This window comes from Vulpes lagopus, chromosome 3 (genome assembly GCF_018345385.1).
Source record: "Vulpes lagopus strain Blue_001 chromosome 3, ASM1834538v1, whole genome shotgun sequence".
Lineage (NCBI taxonomy): Eukaryota > Metazoa > Chordata > Mammalia > Carnivora > Canidae > Vulpes > Vulpes lagopus.
Genome location: NC_054826.1, coordinates 73,246,760 through 73,266,798, shown reverse-complemented (window position 1 = coordinate 73,266,798; position 20,039 = coordinate 73,246,760). Strand labels below are relative to the sequence as shown.

The 20,039-nt window shown below is 37.6% G+C and overlaps 1 protein-coding gene across 2 annotated transcripts in view; it reads right to left on the bottom strand.

Moving 5' to 3' along the window:
• The window catches only part of JMJD1C (jumonji domain containing 1C), a 325,530-nt gene that overhangs the window by 247,786 nt on the left and 57,705 nt on the right, over nucleotides 1-20,039 (bottom strand). Inside the window, exon 1 of one of the 2 annotated variants that reach the window (XM_041746940.1) lies at nucleotides 9,895-10,137. The exons of the other annotated variant lie outside the window; for it this stretch is intronic. Within the exon in view, the coding sequence (XP_041602874.1) occupies nucleotides 9,895-10,068 (174 nt within the window). The 5' untranslated portion in view covers nucleotides 10,069-10,137. Of the gene's footprint in view, nucleotides 1-9,894; nucleotides 10,138-20,039 lie in introns of those variants that run through there. 2 annotated transcript variants of the gene reach the window in all.

The following is a 20,039-nucleotide window of genomic DNA, read 5'->3' as shown; positions in this document are numbered from 1 at the left end:
AATCAAAAAAGAGCAAAGGTTCAGGGAGAATTTTTATTTTTTAAGATTTTATTTTTAAGTAATCTCTACACCCAGTACGGGGCTCGAACCCACAACCTCAAGATCAATAGTCACATGCTCTATGGACAGAGCCAGCCAGGGACCTTAGGGAGAATATTATTTATTCTAGCAAAAAAAGAGGCTTGTTTTTCTTGTTTCATTGTTTTATTTATTTTGAAAGTCTGTGAATTACTAATCATTTAAGGAAGTAAAATTTCACTCCTTTTAGTCAATTAGAACTAGGGAGTATTTTCATCAAAAAATCAAATATACGGCAGCCCTGGTGGTGCAGCAGTTTGGTGCCACCTTCGGCCTGGGGTGTGATCCTGGAGACCCGGGATCGAGTCCCACATCGGGCTCCCTGCATGGAGCCTGCTTCTCCCTCTGCCTGTGTCTCTGCCTCTCTCTCTGTGTCTATGAATAAATAAATAAAATCTTAAAGAAAAAAATCAAATACAGGGATGCCTGGGTGGCTCAGCGGTTGAGCATCTGCCTTAGGCTCAGGGTGTGATCCCTGGTGGGGGACTGAGTCCCAAATCGGACTCTCTGCAGGGAGCCTGCTTCTCCCTCTGTCTATGCCTCTGCCTCTCCTTCTGTGTCTCTCATGAATAAATAAATAAATAAAATCTTTAAAAAAATCAAATACAGCTAAACACTTCCAAGTGTATAAAAAAATACATACTGAATTATTTCAAGGCCTAATATTGCAGCCTTGGGATACTTATTCTACCTCAGTTTCTACTGTCATAAAAATTCAGATCTTAAGAATTCATCCTGATCATCCAAAAAAACACTATTAAATAGAAATCACAATAAGAAGAATTGTGATCCATGTACTATGATTCAAAAGGTGATCCATGTACTATGATTCAAAAGGTGTATCATAATGAAAAATTTCAATAATTCAGAATCAAGAGCTTTTGGGAGGGAATCTGAAATTTATTTCTGCTTAATAAACACTTTATTCCAGAACATTCCAGAGAGAAACTTTTAATATCACAGTTTCAGAATTAGAGAAGAGAAATAACTTTGAATCTAGATTAATTCCATTCACTGATTGTATAAATGAGAAAACTGAGACCCAAACTATAAATCAAGTGAAATGTTAAAAAGTACTTTTGAGAAATATTTCAGTAAGAAATATTTAAGGTCTTTTATAGTAATTAGTTACATGTATTTATACATACTTACACACAACTCCTATTTCTTCAAACTAATTTAAAAAGACATTCTATTAACACCTATTTTGTTGGGCTGATTTGAACGAATATAGGTAAAAAACTGCACCTGAAATTTGTAATGTATTAAGAAATATGTAATCCAAAACTTTTAGTAATTCTAAAGGGATCTACTACCCAATAACCCCCAAAACTCAGATTTCACTGTATCCATACTTTTTAATAAGAGGTTTAAGGATTTATCTACCCTGTTCAAATTCAATAAACAAATTCTTACGTGACTCCCAGTTCCGACTGGTTAAGAAATGTGGGCTAGATGGTGTTATATCTCAAAAATTTATGCCCTACATCCAAACAGTAAAAGGATAATAGCTGTTTTCTACTAATTAACCACTTGTTCATAATTAAATCAATAGGTTCTACATTATAAAATAAACATAAGATTTTCATCAGTGGATTTACTAGGATAATTTTATAAAACAGCTAGAATATAAAAAATTCTACCTGGAAAGACTCCATCCAATTACATAATTTCAGAAAATGTTTCAACATTTTGAAACATTTTAATATTTTAGTGAATAATCTTAAAGGGCAAATTGTGTAATCTTTAAAAATTTATCACATTAAGAACTTTTTATCAAATAAAATAGAAGTCTGTTAAAATTTTCTAAATTGAAAACAACTGTTTATCCCAACATCAAACCAAAATATAATCACTGTCAAATCTTGAAAGAAATGAAATTAGTAATATCTATTACCATAATTGCTACCATTAAAAAAAAATCAGTATAGGGGTGTCTGGATGGCTCCATCAGTTAAGTATCCAATTCTTGATTTCCACTCCGGTTATGATCTCAGGATCATGAAATTGAGCCCCATGTCAGGCTCCTTCTGAATGTGAAACCTGCTTAAGATTCTCTCTCTTTTGAAAGTTAAAAAAAAAATAATTCTCTCTTCCTCTCTCTTTGTCCCTCCCTTCCTGTGTATGTACTCTCTTTAAAATAAATAAATGAGATCAGTATTAATTTTTATATAACAATCCCTCATCCCAAATCCTTCTAACTAGATGGGTTTGGGAGTTCAAAATTTGTTGGATTTTAAAAGTTACACAGGGTATAGATATAGTGACAGTGAATATGGTGACACAATACATGTATCCCATGTATTATTACATGTAAAAGTACCTATGTTGTATGTAAACCTGTGGAGTTTAGAGCAGCACCCTAAAATTAAGCACATTAATATTTCTCTTACAAGACAAGAAATTCAGTTCATATTAGGTTTTACTTTTTAAAAAGTTCATTTATTTCAGGTTTTCCTAGTGAATCCTTAAAAATATTCTGTTATACAATACTACCTGAATTTCAGAGCTGCAGATAAAGAATAGTATACTGATAGGTATTCATTTACTGGCCAACAATAACAGAGTGGAAACATACATTTATGGTATATGACCTAAAAACTAAAGGTTAATTTCTTGTTAATTTCTGAAATGATACTTTTCCTAAAATTTCTTTTTAACTATTAAGGGGTTTATAGATTCTTCCTGACATAAAAATTCAAATGTTATTTATTTGTCATTATTTATAAGGTTAGGTATTTGTACGTCTTATATATATTAAAAGAATTTTACAAAGTTTTGGGATACATCAAGACACAAAGCACAGTATATCACCCTTTCTGAAAATCATCAATGAAGTTAATAAGCATGACAAAACTCTAAATGTCTTAACATAGGGATCCCTGGGTGGCGCAGCGGTTTGGCGCCTGCCTTTGGCCCAGGGCACGATCCTGGAGACCTGGGATCGAGTCCCACGTCGGGCTCCCGGTACATGGAGCCTGCTTCTCCCTCTGCCTGTGTCTCTGCCTCTCTCTCTCTCTCTCTCTGTGTGACTATCATAAATAAATAAAAATTTAAAAAAATAAAAAATAAATGTCTTAACATAAAGTAACAAAGAAAACAAGAATATTATGAAAATGCTTGTTACATGTGTTTTCCAAAATATGGAATGGAATATTACCATGTGTATCAGTTAAAATGCTTTTAGTTCCAAAGAAAAAAATAAAGGAAAAACACATTAAGTTAAATTTACTCTTCCAAAATGAAAAATCCTGTAAGTGAAAAATCCAAAAGTTTATTTGGGCTTCAGAAAACAATTTGACCTGTTGTCAATCTTGTCCTTAAATTGGCTGACCTTAAAACAGGGAAATGGCTGTGGCAATTTAAGCATAACACCCACACAATACTGTACTTGATTTCATTCTGATTGGACCTAATTAGTTAGGGCCTACACTCATCAGTGTAGCCAGAATAGTTCAATTACCTGATTATTTTAGGAATACCATGGCCCACCATTTAGTCAAACCACACAACACATAATGGATACTGGGGAAATAACCACCAAGATACACAATGCCACAAAACAAAACAAAAACCTGTTACTCAGAATTTATACTAGATAGTAATGTAATTGAGATGGTTAGTATAGATTAAATTACAAAATTTATAACATTTATTTGTCAGTTAAGTAAACATTTATTAAACATCTAAGTAAATACCAGATACTGTACTAAATACATAAGGGGAGGGGATCCCTGGGTGGCGCAGCGGTTTGGCGCCTGCCTTTGGCCCAGGGCGCGATCCTGGAGACCCGGGATCGAATCCCACATCAGGCTCCCGGTGCATGGAGCCTGCTTCTCCCTCTGCCTGTGTCTCTGCCTCTCTCTCTTTCTCTCTGTATGACTATCATAAATAAATAAAATTTTAAAAAAAATACATAAGGCGAAAATGAGTATGAGTCTGAGTTGAAGACCTTCTTTGTACATAACTTGAAATTGTCAAAAGTAATAATACTATAAACACAGGAAAACAGCCTCTTATGCTTTCAACTACGTTGGAGTCTCTGGACATTTTTATTTTCAAATGCAATGATACCACTGTGTGAAGGTAAGAATACAGTTCTCACGGTAAAATCTTTAGTCCGAAAAAATTTTTAAAATTCAATAAAATTTCAAATAAATTTTAAAATTCTCTATTTTAAGTTAATGGAACCAAATTATGTGCCAGAATATATGTATGATAGGTCAAAAGAAAAAAAAATACCTCCTTTAATTAATTTTACACAGAAACATACAAATCACACCATTAAATTACTGGGTGACTACCTTCTTTTAAAACAAGCTAGGCTAGTGGTTAAAACTGAAATGCACAATTTACAAGGTACTACCATAGCCACCATAGATAGCTACTATTTACATACTCCTCTTAGTGTACTTAAGTCTTCTGGGACCAATGACAACAACTCCAGAGAGGAGCAAAAAAGTCTACCTATCAGCTAACCAATTTTCCTTATGGTTAACTCATCCAGGTCATACTGAGCAATGAAGAAAAAAAACACTCACTCACTTATTGTGAACAGACCAAAAATTAGCATTATCAATACTGCAAAGCCATTATAAATTTCAGATTTACCTAAAGACTTATCCTAACAAAACGTATAAGGGAATCAAATGTTACCAACTCAACATGAAACTTAAATGAAAAGACAGCTGAACAAAAACATAATAGTACTAAAAACGGAAAAGGCTTCCTTACAACAAATAAAATCACAGGTCTCTTTAAACTCCTTAAATATGAAAATTTTCTTTACATTTAATATCTGCAAAGTAACTTATCTGTAGGTACACATTTAGAACAGTTTAAAATCTTGTCACTAAGTGACCTTCAGAAAATTCCCCAACAAACAAGCAAATTTATGTGTTTGGTGTATTAAACAAAATATAATTTTTGTTCCTTTTGGGTACTAAAAAATCTGACACATTTTTTAAGAAATACACTTTAAACAGAGTTTTAGCTTGAAACAAGGATGCAATCACCGTAGCATCAAAAGACGGTGAATGGGTAGATAACTAGATGGCTGGGTAAAAAAATAAGTAAAGGGCTGATAGGTTATGGACAGTAAGTTAAAACAAGTAAAAAGTAAATCAAGTTTTGCTCTTTAATCAGCCTGATGATATCATTCAAGGATGAGTATTATGCAACTTATCAACGGTCAGCTTCCCTTCTATACTACTACTGGTCTTCTAGAAAAGTTCCTTAAAAAGAAGGGCAGTAATAACAATCAACATGTATACCAAAGTAAGAAAAACTTTTTAAATAATGAGGCTAAAAAAAAAAACCTCCACATGCTGAGGACTCACAATATACTTTATTATGTATTTCAACTTCAACAAATTGGTCCTACTGAATAAAAAATATTCAGATAAAATCTTTTGTTGATTAATGTAATTCCAAAACAGATAACCCAAAAGGTTTTCAAGTCATTTCTTAAAAACCATAAAAAATACATAAAATTATTCAAGCATAGTCTAGTAAAAATTCCAATAATTAAACTCATTTACTTAAGAGATCATATAATGATATTATTACTAAAACTCCTGGCATGAAAAAATACAATTAATTTTAGCTTTAATTTACTTATATGAAATCATATACATTCATAGTTTAAAAGAATATTTTTGCTACCTTGGTGTGGTAGGCAGAATAATGCCACCTCAAAGATGCTCATGCCCAAAAACCATGAAACCTGTATCAAAGTTACATTATACGGCAAAGGAGAAGTAAGGTTCAGATGGAATCAAGGTTGTTAATTCGCAGGTAAGATTATTATTTATTACTGGGGTGAACCCAATATTATCACGAGGGCACTTAAAAGTGGATGGGAGAGACAAGAGAATCAGAGGGAAAGGTGCCTCAACCAAGGAATGTGGGATACTTCTAAAAGCCAGAAAGGGGAAAAATATGGATCTCATCTAGCACCTTCAGAAAAGAACACAGTTCTACCATACCTTGACTTTAGACCACTGTTAGCCATGTTAGACTTGTCATCTCCAGAACTATAAATAACCAATTTGTATTGTTTAAAACACATAACAACTCTTCATACATAAGATTAATAAGAATTGATGAACTTTTGAGATAAGTGTACCTTAAACTATTTTCAAGTTGCTAGCTATCCTTTCATGTGCCATAAATACATATAACTGAGATTTCTAATAAATTTGTACATTCTAAGTTATATATATATTTAACTTAAAAAAAAAACCCAAACACAAAAAGAGCCTAATTACTAGCATTTTTCATATAATTCGTAAAACTCTTTAAAATTTATTCTGCAGGGATGCCTGGGTGGCTCAGCAGTTGAGCATCTGCCTTTGGCTCAGGGTGTGATCCCAGAGTCCCAGGATGGAGTCCCACAACGGGCTTCATGCATGGAGGCTGCTTCTCCCTCTGCCTATGTTTCTGCCTTTCTGCCTCTCTCTCTCTCTCTCTTTCATGAATAAATAAATAAAATCTTTAAAAAAAAATCTCAGGGATCCCTGGGTGGCGCAGCGGTTTGGCGCCTGCCTTTGGCCCAGGGCGCAATCCTGGAGATCCAGGATCGAGTCCCACGTCGGGCTCCCGGTGCATGGAGCCTGCTTCTCCCTCTGCCTGTGTCTCTGCCTCTCTCTCTCTCTGTGACTATCATAAATAAATAAAAATTAAAGAAAAAAAAAAAAAACTTCCCATTTAAAAAAAAAAAATCTCATTGCTTGTCTACTTGCTCTACCCTCAAAACAAGGTAGGCTTAGTTCACAGTGCTCATGCCTTGAGTGCCTCCTGAAATCTTCTCTAAAGTCTACATTGGCCTAACTATAAAATTTTTCCCTACCTACTCCCTCTAAACTTCTATATAATCCAGGGGGCACCTGGCTGGCTCAGTTGGTAGACCATGCGACTCTTGATCTCAGGGTTGTGAGTAAAAGCTCCACATAGGGCATAGAGCTTATTTAAAATAAGTTAATTAAATAAAATAAAATTTATTCTGCAGTAACAAAAGTCTAAAAGGGATGCCTGGCTGGCTCAGTCGGGGAAGCATGCAACTCCTGATCTCAGAGTTGTGAGTTCAAGACCCATCTTGGGTGTTTAAGACTTAAGATTTTAAAGTAAAATCTTAAAAATAAAAAAGCCTAAAAGGAGAATTACAGTATGCTGATGCTAACCTGTTCCATGTTTTGTTTAATTTAGGGAATATGAATGTAAAAAAAAAAAAAAAAAAAAAACCACGATGTAAGAAAGTTTGGGAGGGACTCTAGAACTGTAGGTTTTGGCTGAAAAAACTCAGTTACACTGCATAAAAAATTTTCAAATAAAGACTTGTAGACAGATGAAAACTGCTGGAGGGGCGCCTTGCTGGCTCTGCAGCCTGAAGAGCAAGCGACCCTTTATCTCAGGGTTATGAGTTTGAGTCCCACACTGGGTATAAGGATTAAATAAAATTAATTTTTTTAAAAAAAGGGAAAACTGCTGGAGGTTCACATAGATATGACTCAAAATGAATTTTTATGTAAAATTTGCATATGATGAAATGCAGTTATTAACTATATAATTCAACAAGCTTCAACACACATATACATCTGTTACTATTCAAGATACAAAACACTTTCATCACCTGAGAAAATTCATTACTGGGATGCCTGGGTGGCTAGTGGTTGAGAGTCGGCCTTTTGTTCAGGTGATGAACCCAGGGTCCTGGGATCAAATCCCACATGAGGCTCCCCAGCCTGCTTCTCCCTCTGCCTATGTCTTTGCCTCTCTGTGTCTCTCGTGAATAAATTAATAAAATCTTTAAAAAAAAAAAAAATTCCTGTTCTTTCTAGTCATTCCCACCATCCATATATATTTTTCATTTTTAAATACTCAGCTTAATATTCTGCTTCTACAAACATGATACATGTAAACCCATTTTTTATGTCATTTAAACTTCCATGCAAGAAAGTTTTGGATTTTGTGTTGTTGTTGTTTTTTTAAGGATTTTATCCTTTCGTGAGGGGTGGGGAGGAGGCAGAGACACAGGCAGAGGGAGAAGCAGGCTCCAAGCAGGGAACCCCATGTGGGACTCCATCCAGGTCTCCAGGATCACACGCTGGGCTGAAGGCGGCACCAGGGCTGCCCAGAAAGTTAATATATTTAACTTTGATAACTTGACCGTCATGAATGATACTCATGATTTAAAACTGTATTTTCTAATTTTCATGCATTTACTAAAATAAAATCCAGGTTTGCTTGGAAATAATTTAAAAATGCTAAACCATAATCCAACTAGCTTCCACATAAAAGCCAAGACAATATGGTATCACAGTAAGAGAAAGTTAAAGAAATTCAGCACATGTCTTTTATACAAAAAGAGTTTCTGAAATGACACAATCTGTAGAATCATTAAGATGAGAAATTTTTAAAAGACTTGCTTTTTCTTCTTTCCACTGAGAATAACCAATCAAAATCTTCAAAATTACCTTTACTCTGGCTTATTTCCTACTAGAAATACCTATTAGCAAAACAAACCTATTTTGCAATATCAAGTCAACATTAATACATGCCCCATGAAGCCGTATCATTGACTACAGTCATGAAACATGGGTTTTTACAAAAACAGTCCAAAACCAAGCAAGATATTAAAAGTTATGTACATGCACAGATAGTAAAGTGAATTTAGAAATGTAAACTTGCAGATAAATAAAAGGGAAAAAAATTATCGTGTTTGAAGTTTTCAGTAAAAAATTAAATACCCCAGGGTACTAATAATAAATTTCGTGGATTATGTACTCGCAAATCAACCTTGGGAAGGCTAGCCAATGCCTTAGCTTCTACTGCACCCCTTCCAACCTGTTCCCAAGTAAAAAAAAAATGTGCTTGGAACACTGACCGAACATATCCCGTCTCTAAATGGTGCACAGTCCTACATTACTGAAAGAAAATATTGGCAGTATCATATGAAAGGAAAAGAAAAGCAAAAAAAAAAAAAAAAAAAAGACCCTTAATGTTCCTTAGGGCAGAACATTTTATAGTATTTCTTGCTTCATTTAAAATTGTACAGGATCCAGGATGGTTTTTAAAACACTATTTACTTTCTAAAAAAAACACAATCGCAAGGGAAAAAAATGGAAATAAAGAAGGAAGAGACGGAGGGAGGGTGGGAGGGAGGGGTGGGTTAATTTCTGACCCTCCAAATCAAAATTTTCGTTTTCATCGTTTCCAGTTAGAAATCCAAGCGACTGTAGAAAGAGGTTGCATCAAGATGCCGCCACTCACAGTCTTTGCCTCGACAATGTGCACGAATCCGGCTGCCTGAAACAGCAGCTGCATCTCCCTCCTTTGCTCCCTCCCCTCCAGCAGCGACCGTACTGCCGAAGTTTGAAGTCTCCAGCCCCTGTCGAGGGAGACTTTGCCAGGGAGGATGCTGGTGAAGATGGCCCCCTCCTGCCTCGAGCCTCGAGCGGCCGAGCGGTCGGTGTCGCCCGCCCCCCCACCTGGCCCAGCGGCTCCGGCCCGCAGCCCCGCCTCTCCTAAAGGTCTCCACCGCCGCGGCGGGGCCCGACCCCCCGAGGCGGCGGCCGGCCCGAGAGGGGCCCGGGGAGTCCCGCCCCGGCGCCGTGCACACGCGAGACCCGAGACCCCGGCAGCGGGGAGCGGAGGAGGGGCACGCGGCGCCCGCTCCGAGGAGGGGCGTGACCGGCAGCCGGCGGGTCCGCGCCAGGTGCCCGAGGCGCCCCCGCGCCGGGTGCCGCTGCCCGGGGGGCAGGGCCGGCGACGGCTGGGAGGCGAGGGGCTGAGGAGGTGAGGGGCGCTCGCTCTTACCGCCAGGTCTGGGTTGCGGCTGTCCCGGTGGGACACGGCTCGGATGACCCCCGCTCGCCAGCCCCGCCAGCGCCGTCCACTGTCCCGGCGCTCCGGCCGAGCCTCCTCGCCGGCCGCCACGCACAGGAACCGCTTCCCCACCAGCTCCAGACGAGTCTCCACCGCCGTAGCCATCGCTGCTGAGGCGGCGGCCGCCTCCTCCACGGCCACGGCGGGCCCCGTGAAACCCCGCTCCTACCGGCCGCGCATGCTGAGGGGAGCCGGCAGGGCCGGCGGCAGCCCCGCGGGCAAGCGAGCGCGCACCCGGGGCGCACCGCACCGCAGCCCAGAAGGGCACCGCGACCTCGGCGCCTCACGGTCCTCGGCACCCCGGGCCCACAGACCAGCAGCCCCGGGCTGCAGCCACGCACACGCACACGCACACGCACACGCCCGCACACTGACAGGCGCCCCACAGCCCGGTGCCGTCGGAGGCCCCGCGGCCGCCCCCGCCGCTGCCGCCACCCCGCCGTGGACAGGACTACTCCGCCTCCCCATCCCTCGCCGGCTGCGAGCGCCGCGTCTCCTTCCGCCGGCGCGGGCGGGGGCAGGGAGCCGCGGGAGAGGGTCGGAGGAACCACCGCAGACGGAAAGTAGTGCCCGGCGCCGCTGCCCCGGGGGCTGCAGGGCCCGCCAGGCTAAGCAGTCAGGGGCGGGGGGAGAAAGGAACGCTCTCCCCCGGGAACACCAGGAAGAGCGTTTGAGGGTCACCTCTGGCCGCCCCCTCAAGGGTGGGGGCGGGGGCGGGGCGGGGGCGGCGGGGGCAGCGTGCTGGTTCCACCCTGGGTCACAAAATAAACTCCAGGTTACACCCCACATCTCCGGAGCGATGTTTTTCAGAACACAGGGTGCCAGCCGCCTGAATTTGCCCAAATTTCGCCTGAAACAACAGTCCTGTAGTCCCAGCAGCAAAACGGAGCAACACTTTCCACTGAAAACAAAGCAGAGCAACACTTTCCACTGAAAACAGCCACTGCAGAACAGTCCACCACTCTGGATGAAAATGAAGAAAACACTGTCATCCTTTCATCTTTCCTGTTTGCAACGATGCTAATTACACCTCTGAACTCTTGAGAGATTATACCTCGCTATTGCTTTGTTGTAAGAACGTCCAACGCCCGGTCGAGGGCTTCTGTCAATGTCCCTAAAATTTACATTCTCTGTGCCAATTCGAGTACTTTCAGTACCAGCACATACCTCAAACTCCCTAGTCCTATAAAAACAGGGAAAGGCTCCAGATTCGGTTGTTAGAGAACATCGTGGAAAGAAAGGTTTTTAGCCAATCACAATATAGGAAAATAAATTATGTTTACTTCCCATCCAATCACAACAGGACTTTGTAGTCCCTACACATACAGATCTCAAATTTAGAATAATTACCTCTTATTTGATCCCAATCCTCGAATTCTTCCTATCTTATACATGACAGTAAGCAGTTCAACTTCAGACATCCATTAAGTGTTTTTAAAAGGTAGTTTTAAAAATCCCAGTCGTGTGTGGTTTTGTTTTGTTTTTTTCAGGGCCACTAATGATCATAATCCACTCCAAAAATTCTTATAGACCAATAAAAATTTATTCTAAGTTTTGGTTTCTAAAAAAAAAAAAATTTGGTTTTCTAGAAATTTCTCTAAACTTCTACTCCAAAAAAAATTTACCTTTTCAAAAATTATTTTCAGAGAGAGAGAGATAGGCAGGTGGGGAGGCAGAGGGAGAGAAAGAATCTTAAAACAGGCTCCATGCACACAGGGTGGAGCCAAACCACAGGCTCATCTCACAACCTGGAGTTCAAGACCTGAGCCAAAATCAAGAGTGGGACGCTTAACTACTGAGCCACCCAGGTACCCCCCTCCTTAATTGCCTTGTTAAAGGAGTTTACACTAGTGATCTGAATGTTTAAAATAAACTTAAGGCTTTTATCTTTCTTAGAACACCCAAGCCAAGTTGTTTTAAGTAGAAAAAAACATGGCCACTGATACTAGGTTATAAAAGAAAATTACAAGGAAGACATTCTAATCATCATGATCTAATTTCGCTAATCTAAAGACCAAATAGGAAATTGTAATAGATAAAGGAAAACCATGTCCAGAAATGCATGCTGGCAAGTTAAGAGAAAAATTTAATTTCACTATGCAGTTTATTTCCAGGTCCACTCTTTTAGTGCATATTTAATCATCTTGAGAACTACAGACTAATATAATAAGATTTCTAAAATCTCAACTTGAATTAAGGAGCCAGTAAAATAATCTGGTGAAAATAACGTAACATATGGAAGGAGAAAAGAATAAGATCTACACTGATACCAAATTACCAATGATTTGCTTTGTCATCTTGAGCACAACACAATTGTTACAGAAATTGCCAGCTTCCTAATCTCAGTGATATTCTAGGAACAAGTGAGAAAATATAGTCACTTAAGAGATGAAAATAACACTCAGTATATAAATCCCACTCATCAAATTATATATTTGCAGTATTGATTGTCAGGTTGACTTACATAAAATTGCCACCTGATTTCAATTTTTCTAGGTAAATTTCTAAATGTACTCCTAAGAGCCCTCGTTACATGTTGAGTGCTATCCTTGGAAATGCTCCTGAAAAGCATGTAAATCCACCAAATCAATCAAAATACTTAAAGTGCAGAAGTCCATATATCTTCATAACCTTTTCAATCAAATGTCTTATATTCTTAGCACTGCATTCCAAAAAATATTTTACGAATCCCCTGACTCTGGACAGTGACAACAAAAAAAAAATCACGAATTTGTGGATATTTTGCTTTTGGAGAAACCTGAAGTACACTTTTAAAAATGTAGAATAAAAAAGCCTTTAAGGCTTTGTTTTCTTGCTGGCATTTTTTGCTTTATACTGTTTATATTGTTTTGCCAGCAAATCCTAACTGTAAGTAACATGGAATAAAATAAATTTTAAAGTCAGATTTTAAACCTTAGAATATTTGTTAAATTAGTTCCTTCACATCCTTTACTTTTGTAAAAATCCTCAGAAAAGGCATTAGTCAATTTTTTTTTAATTATAGAATTTTTCACTATTTAGGAGAGTGACACAAAAGTATTTAAAATGACTAAATTTACTTACAGAAACTGAAAAATTAAAAATAGACTAGATCTTATACTTTCTCCATCCCTACCGTTAATATGTATATTAAACACACATACCCCCAATTCAAGCAAACTTCATACATCAAATATCTTCATATAAAAGACACATTTGAGATTATTTTGTTCTTTAAAAATCCACAAAAATTTATTCACATAAACAATTTGTCTTCTTTTAAAACGTAACCTAAAAAGGAAGGAAATATATTCATTGCAATGATAAAGGCCTTAATTACCTACTTAATTTCAATAATTAGTAGTGCATAAAGTTTACATTCAATAAGCAAGCAGCCTACCAACTATAAATTTTTCACTTTTTGATTTGGTGTAGTTATAGAAAGGGCCAGTTATCTGCTCTCTTAAATACTAGTAATTTGTGTCACTATAAGCATCTATTGTGAACACACACACACACACACACAAAAACAGATAAAAGTTTAGTGCACATATCTTATAATAATACTAGCCGCCATTTATGGGACACTTAGTATGCGTCAGGCACTATGCTGAGTACTTTATACTTGTAATCTTACTTTATTTTAAAGATGAAGGAAATGAGGTTTAAAGAACTTTAGTTACTCATCTAAGCATACACATTAAGGAACTGGGATTCAAATTTAGGCCTTATGGGGCAGCCCGGGTGGCTCAGCAGTTTGGTGCTGCCTGCGGCCCAGGGTATGATCCTGGAGATCCAGGATGGAGTCCCATATCAGGCTCCCTACAGGGAGCCTGCTTCTCCCTCTGCCTGTGTCTCTGCCTCTCTTTCTCTGTGTGTCTCTCATGAATAAGTAAATAAAATCTAAAATAAAAAAAAAAAAAATTAGGCCTTATGATTCCAAAGCAGCCTGCATTATGCTAAATTGTCACTTAAACATAAAAGTCACTCACCAGGTTTCCATCTCCATATTAACACAGGCTATTCATACCTGATTATTTAGCACTTATTATGTGTCTCACATTCTGCCAGGTTCTAGAGACAGGGCCTCTGTCTTTGAGAAACTCACAATACATGTGGAAAGACAGACAATAGAAATGCTTCAATTTGTTTGTTATATTTAACTTATCCTTTATGCCATCAATGGAATGGCATAAAGGATAAGTTTAGTGCATTTTAACATATAATTTTTAAATCTATTATAATTTGGAAGCTTTTATTAGCTGTCAAATGTAATGACTGGATTAGGTTATGAGGTCTTAAACTTCATATACAGGCACATCTAGGGCTGTTAAAGCCAATATTACAATGAAGGCAGCCAGGGTAAACTGTTTAGTAAAGAACTTCTTCTAAGCATTAAAAACAAATAAAATTTTAAAAATAAAAAAACAGGAATAAAAAAATAATATAAAGGAAGCAAAAAGTTTCAAATGAATTATGCAAGTGCAAGACCAAGAATAGAATGGAAATAAGTTTATGTTACTGTGTTTATCACTAAAGCTTGAATAACTTCCATTTAAGTATTTCCCTAAACTCTTATTTAAACCAAATTCCTTGATCACATGTATGATAATGACAGTGTAACCCAAATGTCACTTCCTAGAGAAAGCCCTCTCTCATTCAGACTAGGCTGAATCCCACACTATGGAGTTTCAGAACATTCCCTATTTGTGTTAGTACTTACCATACCCGTACTTATACCATTTATTGTTTCATTGATTATATTTGTCTCCCTTGGTACATTATAAGCTCTATTAAAAGCAAGAACAATGTATCTTTTTCACAACTATACTCCCAGTATCAACTAAACTTTGTGCAGAGTGGATACTCCAATGGCACCAAATCAATTAATGAATATAACAAAATGTACCTTTTTCTAAATCAAACCAAATTAAGAGGAATTTCAAATCTCTAAATCTAGAGTCATAAATGCGAATTCTTGTTTTTCCTACAGTTATTCATTGTTTTTAAGATAACTGCTTACACACATTATTTCATTTCATTATGGAGAACATCAAGCCTTCATAAAACCTGGGCTTCCTAGGAAAGCACAGTTGTTCCTGGGGATCATTTCTAAAGAACAGACACGGAGAAACAGTTACAATTCATAAGAAAAACATTCATTTCGTTACCAAACTACCAATTTTATGCAAACCCAAAAATGATCCCGTGAGTATATATCCAGAGCACCAGTCTATTCTTGGTGTTCTAAAGAGTACAATCTGAAATAATGTCTTTGATGAAGCCAACATACAAACATAACTTCCTCAGTATCATTTTGATGCCATGTGGAATGGCCAAGATAGAAAATGAAGAAAGGAAGCTAGAAGGACAGGAAGGAGAGAAAAGCAATCTCCACCTGGCCTTTTAATTGTATTCTCTCTACATCTGTTACCCAGTTTCCAATTTATATTCTGGCTGTATAGGAAACAACCACTTCTTTTCAACATTTACTATTAAAAATGAAACTGCAGGGGCACCTGGGTGGCTCAGTCGGTTAAGGGTCTGGCTCTTGATTTGAGCTCAGGATCAAGCCCTGCACTCAGCACAGAGTCGGCTTGGGATTCTCTTTCCCTCCCCCTCTCCCTCTCCTGCTCATGCTCTCTAGCTCCATCTCTCTAATAAATAAATAAATAAATAAATAAATAAATAAATAAATAAATAAATAAATCTTTTTTAAAGAAAATTTAAATCTTATTTTTAATGATAAAAAATTTTAAATTTAGAAAGAATACACATAACATCGGAATTTTCCTAATCTGCTGCATGAGGAAATACAAGCAACAAGTAAACAAATAGCTTCCATTAAGCATTCAGTAAGGTCTTTCTAGGGTGTCCCACCAAACTATTTTTTTCATCATCCCTCTCATAAATGCTTTAACTACTATTAAAACATGCTACATGGCAGTCTGGGTTTTTCATCCTCAACTGTTATATTAGCTCTTTAATATATGAAGGGGTTAGGTTCCTAAAGGATTACCTTCCTATAGATCTCATAAAATTTCACTTAGCCACATGGTAGTTGTAGCAGAGCTTAAAAGTCCTAATGAATGCCTCTATTCATGTCTGTGAAATTAATTAAGGAAAGACCTTCTATCCTAACATTTAAAGCTATAAATGAGGAAAGTCAAAGTAAAATCTAAGCTAAAAAGTAATACTGGGATGCCTGGTGGCTCAGCGTAAGCATCTGCCTTTGGCCCAGGGCGTGATCCTGGAGTCCCAGGATCCAGTTGGGCTTCTTGCAGGAGCCTGCTTCTCCCTCTACCTCTCTCTCTTTGTGTCTCTCATGAATAAATAAATAAAATCTTAAAAAAAAAAAAAAGTAATACTGACTCAAAACCTCAGCATGCGATCTATACTCCATCAATGTTCTTCCCCAAAGGTGCAGCTAGATTCTACATAATGAAGGAACTTTATGATCAAGAACACACAGCTCTGAGGCACATTTCTCACATTAATGGGCTCTGGTTTCAAAGAAACCAAAACAAAACAAGACTTAGCAGCAGTAAAATATGGGGAATCTTTAGTCATTCTTTTCTTTGGCACTTTCTAGAAAAAGTCACATGTTTACATATAATAAGATATATAACATACTATAAACAGAAATATGCAATGAAAATAAATTATTCCATATAAAGGAAAGCATTGTCTTCTGGCTCCACATATGCTTCACTACTACAGATAATTTATTTATTCAATTAAAGAGGGTATATAAAATAGTGTTCCAATTCCAACGCCTGTGTTCACATAAGCTTACAAGAAGAGAGGCCTTAGAATTTTCCCTTAAAATCACAACTGACACATAGGAAAACCAGACCTCAAAAGATCTTAACTAAAAACTTAAAATTGAAATCAACATCCCCTAAACATTTTGCTACTCCAGGGCACATTTTTATATTACCTAAAATTAAATGGCCAAGAGAAATACTCAAAAGGCTAACCAACTTCACTTTTCACAAAATACACAAATACTTAGGTTAAAACTGGTCAATTCCCATTCCATATAGCCATTTACAAATAGATGTTTTAAGATGTACACCCCAAATGTGGCAAATTAGAAATTAGCAGCTGTGTAATATAATATCATCAAAGAGCAAGAGTCAAACAAGTCTAGGTTATTTCTACCACTAACTTTGGGCAAACCACTTTGCTTCTCTAGAAATAATATATAACATGTAGAGGCTGATAACCTTTAAAGTTCCTAAAAGCTTGCATTTAAGACTTCTGAATAATTCATCAAGTAGAAAAATATCCTCTCCTGTCACATGGTAGTTTCAAAGCTAAAAAACATTGAAGGATTGATGAAAGTAATCTTGCTTTAGGAAAACAAATGTGTTTTTAGCCAGAAAGGTTTGATCTCAAAGGTCTCACAAAAGATAAATATACCGATCATTAATACGTACATACAAATAGTACAGGCCAAAGGACTTCCCAATTAAACAACAATTTTTAAAGAACACTATAGAATTGCTTCTTTTGTCCGCTCTCCAAATCTGCTCTTAAAGCTGTCATATTGGGCAGCCCGGGTGGCTCAGCGGTTTAGTGCGGCAGCCCGGGGTGTGATCCTGGAGACCCGGGATCGAGTCCCATATCGGGCTCCCTGCATGGATCCTGCTTCTCCTTCTGCCTGTGTCTCTGCCTCTCTCCTTCTCTGTGTGTGTCTCTCATGAATAAATAAATAAAATCTTAAAATAAATAAATAAAGCTGTCATATTAATCTATCAGAAGTAACTATACAAATGGAGGAATTTTTGAGAATCTCTGCATTATAAATAACCTTTATATCTGAAACCTTTGCCTCACATGCCTTTATATGCTTTGTTTATAATGCCTAAAAGTCCTTTTATTCAGGTATTCTAATTGCAAAAATTATCTTAAAATTAATCGTTTCATTTGCTTTTATCTCTAAATTTGCATGGATGTTTATTTCCCCACTGGCAATTTGCTTTTGATAGTCACAAGTTTTAAAATATTATACAGTCAAATATGCTAGTATCTTTATGTTTCAACCTTAAGCCATACTTAGAAAATATGTAGGGGGATCCCTGGGTGGCGCAGCGGTTTGGCGCCTGCCTTTGGCCCGGAGCGTGATCCTGGAGACCCGGGATCGAGTCCCACATCGGGCTCCCAGTGCATGGAGCCTGCTTCTCCCTCTGCCTGTGTCTCTGCCTCTCTCTCTCTCTGTGTGACTATCATAAATAAATAAATTAATTTAAAAAATTAAAAGAAAATATGTAGGTATTCTTCCGTATTTTCTTCTAGTAGTTTTATAATTCAAATTTTTTAAGTTCTTTCAAAATTAGATAATACCTCCCCCTGATGGAAGGACAGGAAATACCCTAGCCCCAAACAATTGAGGTCTACTATCAGTGGGAAGGAAAAAGCAAGATTATGAGGAAGAGAGGGAAACAGAGCCTGCCTAAAACTGGTTGGTTTAGAACAAAAGATATGCTCCAGGCCCACCCCTACAAGGCAAATCAGCTTCCAGTAGAGAGAAATAACAAAAAAGCACAGAAAGATGCTCTCTAAAGTACAGATATACCAGTAAGGCTTAAGGATATAGGTGGAATAAAAACAGTTAAAACTTTTCCACAAATCAACCCCCACCCTTTAGCACATAGTGATGATAAAAGTATTTAAAATTGGTAATTTTCTGAATGTAACCAAAGCAAGAAAAAAAAAAAACTCTACATAAATCCAATCAACTCCAGGTGAGACTGATTCAATCCTGTGTAAAAACAACTTAGTAGAACCATAGTCATACCTATTTCTTAACATAAATACCATTTATTTCAATCTCTCCTACCCTGCAAATTATGGCTAGCATTCAATCAAACAGTGTAAAGTAAGTCTGGGATGCCTGGGTGGCTCAGCAGTTGGGTATCTGCCTTCAGCTCAGGGTGTGATCCCAGAATCTGGAATCCGTGTAGAGTCCCACATGGGGCTCCCTGTGGGGAGCCTACTTCTCCCTCTGCCTGTGTCCCTGCCTGTCTCTGTCTCTCATGAATAAATAAATAAAATATTACTTTTTTTTAAAAAAGTGTAAGCCTAGTCATGGGGTGATTTCCTTGGTCTACAAGGCAGTGCATGCATGTTGAGGTTACTACTGCCTTTTCTATAATTGTATTTAAAAAATCTCTTTAAATTCTTTTGCTTGCATCATTCTTTCAAATAAAGTAATTTGGTAAGATACCCCACCCTCCCAAAATTATAAGTTACATAAAATCTCAAGGGCAAACAAATCAGTCAGGAGACAAAATCGTCAACAGAAGCAGACTTAGGAAAAAAAAAAAAGGAAGGGTTAGACATAACTGAAATGTTGAACTATCAGCCAATGAATTAAAATGATAATTAATAATTAAGGATCAAATGGAACAGGCAAGCAATAGGTATGATCAGATGGCAAATATCATAGAAACTGCACAGTAGAACGGAAAAGCTAAGAGTCCATCTGAAATGCAATAACAAAATTTTAAAAAGCTTTGACAGATTCAGCAACAGACCTGACACAGCTTAAGAAAGAATCAACGAACTTGAAGATAGGTCAACAGAGATTATCAAAGCTGAAAGTAGACAGGAAAAAGAGTGGGAAAAAAAACCTTAGCTTTTCTGTTCAACATTTCACTTATGTCTAACTCTTCATCAAGTAAGATATATGAATGGCAAAATAAGCATATGAAAAGACGCTTAACATCATTAGTTATTAGGGAAATGCAAAGCACAACTATTTGTGTGATACTATTACACATCTACCAGGATGCCTAAAATTAAAAAAAAAATAAAACCGCCAATACCAAGTATTGAAGAGTATGAGGAGCAGTTGGTAGCTGGGAGCAGTGCAAAATGGTATAGCCGCTTTGTAAGAGTTTAGTAGTTTCTAACACAGTTAAACAGACATTTTTCATATAACTCAGCAATTCAAATCTTATTTACCCAAGTGAAATAAAAATCTATGTTCACACAAAAACTGATACTCAAATATTTTTAGAGTTTTATTTATAATTGTCAATAGCTGGAAACAACCAGCTCAACTGGAGAATAAACAAACTTTGAATGCT